General features: G+C 35.5%; 1 protein-coding gene across 1 annotated transcript; it reads left to right on the top strand.

Annotated features, from left to right (window-relative positions):
- The first annotated feature begins 8,384 nt into the window (after window positions 1-8,384).
- LOC112030452 (transcription factor MYB93) lies at window positions 8,385-9,679 on the top strand. The gene is made up of 3 exons (XM_024063141.2): window positions 8,385-8,588; window positions 8,671-8,800; window positions 8,920-9,679. The coding sequence occupies exons 1-3, from the start codon at window positions 8,456-8,458 to the stop codon at window positions 9,665-9,667; spliced, it is 1,011 nt and encodes a 336-aa protein (XP_023918909.1). The 5' UTR covers window positions 8,385-8,455; the 3' UTR covers window positions 9,668-9,679.
- Window positions 9,680-10,127: the final 448 nt, after the last annotated feature.

Genomic DNA, 10,127 nt, shown 5'->3' with positions numbered 1-10,127 from the left:
AAAAAAAAAAAAAAATACATGTACACATAAACCACCAGACATCGACCACAAAAACCACGCCACTGCCATGCCCAAAAAAAAAAAAAACACACACACAACAACAACAACAACAACAACAACCAAACAAAACCCACAACCCATAACCCACCACTGCACCACCAAGACTCACCACGCCCCACCCACCACAAACCCACAACCACCATGCCTCAAACCACCACGACCCAAACCCATAACCACCATGCCGTAGACCCACCATGACTCCCCACACCCCACCCACCATGACTCCCCACGCCCCACCCACCACAGACCCACCACAACTCACACCTACAACCACCATGCCTCAGACCACCATGACCCAAGCCCACAACTGCCATGCCTCAAACCACCACGACTCCCCACGCCCCACCCACCACAGACCCACCACGCCCCACCCATCACAAACCCACAGTAACAACCACCATGCCTTAGACCCACCCCGACCCAAACCCACAACCCACCATTCCTCTGCCACTAGATTCGACTCATAATACCACGTAGCCAATAGATCGGTGGAGAAGCTTTGATCTTTGCTTCATTGGCGTGGAGGCCCAACTACTAGAGATGTGAGGAAAGAGAGAGAGGAAGAAATGGACTAAGAGTCTGAGACCAGAGAAAGAGAAAGATAGAAGAGAGAGAAAGAATTATTAAAAGAATGATATGAAAAATAAATTTGAATATTTTATTTTTACAATTGAGCTATAGTGCCATCATAAAAATGGAATGGCACTGTAGCACAATGCCAAAAAAATTTACAATTTTACAAGTTTAGCAGGCCAGCTGTTGAGTACTTTTGAGGCTTGATGTTAAATGTAACTAACATATGGCATTTACAATTCTCATTGTGAATGCTCTAAAGATGATGACCTACGCATTATTGCACATGCCCATTAGGGATGGCAATTCATATTCGCATGTCGGGTTCGTGTCATGTCAACTCATACGTATTCAACTATATGGGTAAATACTAACCCGACATGTTTATTAAACGGATCAAGATTTCTCCACCCTAACACGACCCATTTATTAAACGGGTTAGTCATGTCAACCTATTTATCTGATTTTATCAAAATGAAAAAAAAAAAAAAAAAAAAAAAAAAAAAAAAAAAAAAAAAAAAAAAAAAAAAAACAAACAAACAAACAAACAAACATTTATGAAAAAATAAGCAAATAAATATTTTAAATATAAAATTCAAAACTAATGAGTAATTGCATCACAAATAATCATTCAAAACTAAAGTATATCTCAATATCATAAATAATCAATCACAATATGTCAAAGAAAATAAACCACAACAACTAATAAGTTTATATACCTAGAATTTGAAGGGTATATTAGTAAAATTTTATCTGATTAAACAAGTCAACCAGGTTCCATAGGTTGAACCCTAACCCAACCCGTTTATCAAACGGGTCCATCGTGTCAATTCGAATATGACACGAATCCATTAAGGCCCAACCCATAACTTGTTAATTTCGTGTCGTGTCGTGTTGGGTTTATAGGTCGTGTCTAATTTTGCCACCCCTAATGCCCATTATGGTTTTTGCTTCAAAATAATTTATAGAAAGTAATATATATGTCACCTTTGCGGCATTAGTACATCACCATTATACTATCACTATGATCACACATCTTCAAGATGCTCAAGAAAGACATGGAGTGCCGTTAGAATTAATAAAGAAATCTTTACAATTGAAGGAAATGGAATGATCAAATAAAATACTTATTGAAGGAGAAATCGAATGATCAAATAAAATGATTTGGAACTTAAATATGAAGAAAAAAAGATGAAAAGATTGAGAGGCATATGAAATAAGACGGCAAAAGTGATGAGGAATTGAAAAGATAGCGAGCTAATAGCAAGGCATATATACCATTCAAACAATGATATTGTTTTTAGGGCTTTAAAATAGCTAATTAATTAGGGAAATTCTTCAGAAAGTTTATACTTTGCCCCAAAGCAATAAACATGAGCTTGGAAATACAATGGTATTATGAACTATACTATAAATATAGGCGTAAATACATTTTTGGTCCTTACATTTTGGACCATTTCTCGATTTGGTTCTCAAACTGATTTTGCTCCTAGGTGAGTCCCTTTTTTTTCATTGTCGTTTTTTAAATGGTCTCTGCCATCAACTCAGTTACGGAAAATGCTGAAGTCGCAAATGGAATGCACTGTTTGCTGATGTGGCTAATAAAATAATAGTAAAAAAATCTATATTTAGCCTTTTTTAAATGCCATGTCAGCATTTAAATTAATAAAAAAAAGCCAGCTAAGAAAATTTTTTTAAAAAAATTTAAAAAACCTTAAATCTAATTTAAACTATAATCATTTCTTAAAAAATAAAAATTTATAATTGTAGGGTCGGTTTTTGTAGCCCAAGCCCAAAGGATATGGGCTAAAGGCCCAACGAACTCAGAACAATGAATTTGTAGAGAGTGGGCGAAAGAGCTGGGCTAGTTATGAAGCACAGAACAGTTGGCTAGGTTACGTGCAGTGATGATAACATGAACTAAAGCTCAGATAACTCCATGAATGAATGTCCGAAGAGGAGTTTTATTGAATGAACAGTGATTACAACATTCAGAGCTACAGTAAAGCTTTTCTCTCTCTTTTTCTTTCTCTCTTCCGATCCCCCATTATCAGGGACCCTTCTTCTTTATATAGCATCTCTTCCTATCATCTCCATCGTCCACCTGTTCTTCATCCGCGCATCTACTCAAGTGCATGTCACGTCATGTGTCTACTTTAGTTCCTTGTGAGTGGCGGTAGCTGAGGTTGCACTGTTCAGGGGTCTTCTCCACATAAATGCGGCCAGAAAAGCTGTTGCTGAGCATTAAATTCGGTGGTAGCAGCTTTTCCTTTAGATATTTTTTAGTTCTGATCATCTCCGGATCCACCCAGGACCTATCATTACCGTTGGGATTGTTAGGAAGATTAGTCGGACCTTCCACACGTTCGTTTGATCAAGGCTTGTCGTAGCCAAGGAGCAAGACGTCTTCGGACCAATGGTGACTCTTCGGACGACACTCCCCCTCTGCTTCTGGGCTTCCTGCTTTAGATGGGCCCCCCCAACCACCTATTGATCCTCGAAAATACAATAGTCCTTAACAAGGGGTTCCGGGCCCATTAAGTAGCTTTGGGCTTTTTTACCCCCACAATAATCATTTTAATTCTTTTTGTATTTGTTTTTGGTTAACCTCGTCAGCTTAAAAAAAATCTTCTACACTTTCTACCACTAATCTCAAACTCCCTCTCTCTCTCTTCACCCTACACTCTGTACCACTAAGCTCACAAGCTTAGCCTTCTTCTCCACCATGCGCCAGAGTTCACAAGCTCACAAGCAGACCAACGGCGAGATGATCGATGCGAGCAGATCAAGCTTCTCTCTTGATGTGGAGAAAACGATGGGAACAATGGATTTCATTGGAAAAATGAACTCGACCTAGGTGTAAGAGAATGATGGCCTTGGAGCACCAGATCGGAGTGGTCAAGGTTGCTTTGCATGAGGAGTTTTCTGCCAGAGATGGAAGGTAGAGAACATTGGTGCTTTTGTATTGTTGATGGCGGATTTGGGTTTGTTGATGGTGGATTCGGTGCTGTTGATGGCGAGTTGATGGTGGATTTGGGTTTGTTGACAACAGATTTGGTGTTGTTGATAGCAGATTTGGTGTTGTTGATCAGTGGGTTGTTCTTGATGGTGAATTCTGGGTTTGTTTGTGTTTGTGTGTGTGTGTGTGTGTGTGTGTGTTTTTTTTTTGACCCTAATGTTCTGGTTGTATGTGTTCTGAGTTTGTTTGTGTTCTGAGATTTTGCCTAAACTGTTTTGGGTTTGTCTGTTTATTTTATTTTATTTTTTTTAATGCAGATTTGTATTTTTTTTTTTTTTTTTTGGATTTATGGGTTTGATTTCCTAGAGGTTTCTTCTTGTGTTCTTACCTAAAAAATAATGAAAGCTATAAGGGAGCATTTTTGGTTCCTAAGCCTAAAAGGTAGAAGATCTAGGCCCAAAAAGCCCAATACAATAAATTTGTAAAGAGTTGACTTAAAAACTAGGCTTTAATGGATCAAGCAATATGTACAGTGGACCAAAAATAATAAGAAAGCAAGGAAAGACAAATTTTGTGCAAAGGAATCCTTCCTCAGCAAAGTCCGAGGAGAGTGGTTCTTGAATATAGTTCTTTCAAACTTGGATATAATTTTAGTTCTTGTTACTACAATGTTTTCTCTACAAATTTCCCCATCCCCTCTCCCTGGAGGGTCTCTTATATTATATAGCTCCCTTTAGATGATCTACCTCCACTTGTTGATCATCCAGGCCACTACTTGAGTGCTTGTCCCATCAGACACCTTCCCACACCCCTTGTGAGTTGTGACAGCCAAGACATAAATGCAATCAGGAGGTTTGGTGGATGCATTCAATGTGGTGGAAACCACCATCTTTCGAGTCATATCAGGGCTAACCCCTTCCCCGAAGTTGTTTCTCTACAATATGACCTCCTCTGGTAACATGCCACTGATGTAACGTGTCATTGATGTGGTCTTACTGTTCGAGAGTGTGACCTCCTCGGCACAATAATAGCCCCCTCAGCCATAGGCATGACACGTGGTGCAATTACATTTTTCAAATTCCTATACCCCACAAAAGCAATAATAATAATTGTAGGGTTAAGGGCTCAGATTATATATTGGGTAATGGATCGTGGCCGAGAGTATAGTAATTCGAGAAAAAATTAGTAGTGTTAGATGGGTCAAGCTTAGAATCTATGAGTAAGATACGAATGGGAGAGTGATCCAAGGAGGAATGTCTCCTCGGATAGGTTAAGCATAGCTCAAACGTGTATCCTAAGGTTCAAGGTAACCTTCCAAGAAGCTCCAGTGATAAAGACGTGCATCTCAAGTGCACCAGAGGGCTAGGAGCTTAGAAATATCTAAGGGAAAACTACTACCATCACATTAAATACTCTGCAGCTAACTTTTTGGTTGTATTATGTAAAGAAGACCCTTAAACAGTGCTGTTTTGGCTATCCCAACTCACAGAGAGCCAAAGGGGTTATCTGATGGGACAAGCACTCAAGTAGTGACTTAGATGACCAACAAGTGTAAGATCAACATCGCAAAAAGAAGACTATATAACATGAGAAACCCTCCATGGAGAGGGGATCGAAAAACTTAGAAGAGAGAACACTGTAACAGTTGGAATTATATCTATAACATTTTTCAATCAATATAGACTAGAACTAACCTCCTCGGATTGGTCCAAGGATAAATTTACTTAGAGAACTCTGTCCATCTTTGTTTGATTATTGTTTGAATCTGTTATAGTTGTTGTCCAACTCATCATGCCTAGTTTTCTAACCCACTCTCTACAAATATATTGTTCTAGGCTCACTAAGCCAAACTCCCTTCATATTTTGGGCTTGGGCTCCAAAACGTGTCCTTACAATAATAATAATAATAATAGATTTAAAAGTTTTTTTTTAATTTAGTTTGAATTAAATTGAAATTGAAAAATGTAAATTATTTTATTTTTTTTAATTAAACTGACATGGATTTTTTTTAATTCAAAAAATGCTGACATTGCATTTAAAAAATATCAAATAAAATATTTTATTAGCCACGTCAGCGATTAACATGCCAACAATGAATTCTATTTGCCACTTTAGCATTTTTCGTAACTGAGTTGACGGCAATGACCATTTTAAAAACAACTATGAAAAAGAAGGGACTCACCTAGGAGCAAAATCAATTTAGGGACTAAATCGAGAAACGGCCCAAAATGTAGGGGCCAAAAGTATATTTACGCTATAAATATATTGATCTAGTAGTAATATAAATTTACTATGGAGGGTATATAGGTAGGTTTTATTTTGACCAAAAAGAACCAAAAATATAAAATATAAAATGAACGCATTACAAACATATAATAATTCTATTTTTACAAAGTTCCATTCTCAAATCATAAACTAACTTAAATTTTATGTTCACAAACGTTGTCACCTTTCAATTAATAAATTTATACTTTGCTTTTATGATTAAAAGAATTTAAGATAAAGTTGTAAGTGATTTGCGAATAACTCTAGTATTATAATGTGTAGATGATTTAATCGCATCAACTGTTTAAAAAATTGAGACGAGGCAAAAAAGAAACCCTAAACTGTCTCGTAAACATATAAAATCATTTTGTGGCATGACATACTGGCTAATCAAACATAATAATCCAGAATACGTAGGTTCCCTAATGCATATGGCCTTATATGAATCCAAAATGTAAGACGTAAGTACTTTGAAGCCATGCAAAAAATGACGAAATAGCTTCTTCTTTGCGTGCATGGAATGGGTTCCTTTGACAAGTAGGGACGTGCCATTTGTTATTACGTATCTGATTTGAAAGATTCTGCCTTTGAGGTTACTTTAGTGAAGGAATTAAAAACGAAATGCTGATTGAGGCTTTAGCCCGTAAAGACCAGTTGTTTATCCTTCCTTACAGATTATGCCAATTGTGTTCAGACCCTACACGACTACTTTTTATCAGGAAATTGTTTTCATGACAAAAAGCGGACAATTATTGCCAATGTTATATTGGTTGCCTACTCGCCTCCGACAGCAGCTTGAAACATTGAATTGGACTCTTCTTCGATTATTTAAGAAAGAGTGAGGATTTGCTGGAAGTTGCAGCAACTTCTACAAAATGCACATATGTTAAGTAGTTATTTGGTGAAAATTCAATTTTGATAAGAAATTTTCATTTAAATATAAGAGAGTATTTATTTAAGACATTGACATGTTTGTATTTTTACAGGAGTTGCTGCAACTTAATTTGCAGTAAATCTTTTTCCTTTAAGAATTTAGATATATTTACGTTTAACATGGAAGTGGGGTAGTTCTGTTTATATAATGAGTATTTAAATTGAAGTATCAAAGCCTAATCATATATATATATATATAATTAAAGGCAAAGTTAAGTGAAAATTCTATTAAATTCTAATTTGGATTTTAATTGTTGTCTAATTTTGTACTGTGTCCTATCTAAGTTTTTAAAATTTTTGTTGTAGGTGAGTTAATGTTGTGCAAAAGATGTGAGTTCCAGTTAATTCAACTGGAAAAATTTCTGATAGTTAAATAAAAGATCTGTAATTTAATTCCTACTTACATTAAAAACCGATTGGTGCCTTGGCATTATCTTATGATAAAGAACACATGGGTTATATACTAGTATGAAATAATGAAAGCAATCTGAACTTTTCCATAAAATCTCTTATATATATAGAACGTATAAATGTTTAAATTTCAAGTTTTTGTAATCTAAAATTATATATAAAAAATATGTTTATGAATGAATTATAAATAATATCTTATCTGCACAGAATTTGACATGTTTATTAAAAACATATAATTTAATAGTTAGATTTTTAAAATATGTTATCATATTAATTTTTTAATGGGAGTTAAAGTCTTAGACTACAACTAAGTTTGTAAACAAATTTTTTTTCCAAATAATACGATTGAAAGAGTCATACATTAAACAAAATAACTAAACTTTGCAATTGAACCATAAGACTCTTGACCATTAGATAAAGTAAATATACATGTAGCTAGTTTTTTTCTCTCATAAATAATTTATGTACAAGAATTTTTGTTTGGGTACAAGAATTATATTTCTTTTTAATTTTGTTAAACAAGTTGGAAAGATAAAAATGGTGGGGCAACAAATAATTTTTAGCATTTTTATTACTTTTAATTAGCTGACTTTGGTTAAAATTTATTGAGAATAGTACTAGGGGTACAATTTTTTTCCCACTTGCTAATTAAGATGGCAATTTTTTATTGGAATAACATCACTTTTAAAAAATTATCTCAACAATTAAATAAAATTGTAAAAAATATTGTGTCACTAAATTTATTAAAATTTATTGAGACATTGATCATTGCACCTCTCTTATATTTTAAGAAGGATAATGACTATTGAACACAACTAAGTGTATACATAATACACATAAACTACAATTTACAAGAGAACTCATATCTTTAAGTCACAATTTTGAAGTTTAAAATCATAACTTAATTAAAGTGCGAACACAACTCTTCTAAGAAATTAAGTCTAGCTCCCCTCCCCATTTTTTTCATGTCGGCTAAGAGTCAAGTGATTAACAAAAAATAGTTTTTTAAGGATGTATTTGTCATTTCATAGAAGAAGAGAGTATGTATGTAACCAGATGTGATAGTGAGCTTATTGTAATTTGATCCACGGTCCACCTAATAAAAAAGTGAGAGAGATTTTTTAATTGAGAATAATCAACGACCAGAATCAGGCAGATGATTGTATATAAATAGTAAGCCCAAGGTATTCTTGAAACAGAGGGAAGCAACAGCAAAAAGAAAGCAAATATAATTAGATATAGGAACAGATCACCATGGGAAGGTCTCCTTGTTGTGATGAGAATGGCCTTAAGAAAGGACCCTGGACTCCTGAAGAAGATGAAAAGCTTGTTCAATACATCCAAAAACATGGCCATGGAAGTTGGAGAGCCCTCCCTAAACTTGCAGGTTTTTATTTACAAAACCACCTCTCTCTCTCTCTCTCTCTCTCAAGGCTTTTCTTTATTACAATCTTTTATTTTCTTGGCAGGTCTTAACAGATGTGGCAAGAGCTGTAGGTTAAGATGGACAAATTACTTGAGGCCAGATATCAAGAGAGGAAAATTTTCTCAAGAAGAGGAGCAGTCAATTCTACATCTCCATTCCATACTTGGAAACAAGTACTAATTCTTTCAATCTTTTTTTTCTATGAAACTTCACAAAAAAAAATGTCCCAACTTTGCCTATATATTTTGATTGTGATCACGACTTTAACTTTTATTTGCATTTTGTTCACAAGATGGTCAGCTATTGCGACGCACCTACCAGGCCGGACTGACAATGAAATCAAGAATTTCTGGAACACACATTTGAAGAAGAAGCTGATTCAAATGGGTTTTGATCCAATGACCCATCAACCAAGAACTGACCTCTTTTCCAGCTTGCCCCATCTTTTAGCCCTTGCTAACCTTAGAGACCTGATGGTGGATCATCACCCATTAGATGAACAAGCTATGAGATTACAAGCAGAAGCTGTGCAGTTGGCTAAGCTTCAATACTTACAGTATCTTCTCCAATCCGCGGCTTCAATAACCACCAACTCGTATGGCCAAAATGACATCACAGACATGGAGGCTCTTAATTTGTTGAGCTCAATTCCTGCTTTCAAAGAAAACCCAGTTTTAAATTCGTCAAATGTGGAGAATTCATCCTCATTTTCTCCTGGAAATACTACCTTTCAACCACTCCACCACCCAAGCTTATTCGCTCACTTGTCAGACCCACAAGTCCCTTTCAATTTTCAGACCTCTTTGAATAGTGAGATGGGTCAAGGTTGTAACTTTACAATGGTCAGCCAAGGAGATAACCCACATGATGACTCGTCTTTGGTTTTCCCATTTCCCACTCCTGTTATTTCAACTATGACTGATGATATGTCTTTAAGCAATCCTGGGGATGCTAGTAGTAGTACCTCTAGCTATGGTGGAGCTTCGTCATTTTGGCCTGAACTATTTTTTGAAGATCCTATTATGCATGAGATTTCTTAGTTAATTCTTTCATTTTGGACCGTGTGGAGTTGCATCACCCTTCTATGTTTGTAAACACCTTTTTTTCTTTTTCTTGGTTTTTTTTTTTTTTTTTTTTTTTTTTTTGAGTGTTATGTTTGGTAGTTGTAAACACTTAATGCCTGCAGATAGACACATCAACCACATGTGTACACAAATACATCTCTATGCATGTATATGACACATATATACATCTTATCTATCAATATATAGTCTTCGAATAGTATGATTGTACTAGTTTGACTTTGTTGTTTGCTTCATCCAATCTAAAACTACTCTATGTCAACCTCGCCCCAAAAAGAAACATGTTCCTAAGCTCCACCCCGTCTCTCTTTTTTGTTGATATTGCATTTTGCTTGCTTTGTATTTTGTGTTTATGGCTGATACTCTGATAGTAATATTCAATGGGTCTGTAGAGGAAAGAATTTTGGAATTACTTCCC

Source organism: Quercus suber, unplaced genomic scaffold (genome assembly GCF_002906115.3).
Source record: "Quercus suber isolate HL8 unplaced genomic scaffold, Cork oak 2.0 scaffold_164, whole genome shotgun sequence".
Lineage (NCBI taxonomy): Eukaryota > Viridiplantae > Streptophyta > Magnoliopsida > Fagales > Fagaceae > Quercus > Quercus suber.
The sequence above is the reverse complement of the archived record's forward strand: the minus strand, read 5'-3'. Positions and strand labels throughout refer to the sequence as shown.

Bases quoted from the DNA above. Each gene is read 5' to 3' on its own strand.
- LOC112030452 (XM_024063141.2), top strand. From the start codon at position 8,456: ATGGGAAGGTCTCCTTGTTGTGATGAGAATGGCCTTAAGAAAGGACCC. The intron at 8,589-8,670 runs GTTTTTATTTAC...TTTTCTTGGCAG, and splicing joins AGCCCTCCCTAAACTTGCAG to GTCTTAACAGATGTGGCAAG. The intron at 8,801-8,919 runs GTACTAATTCTT...TTTGTTCACAAG, and splicing joins CATTCCATACTTGGAAACAA to ATGGTCAGCTATTGCGACGC.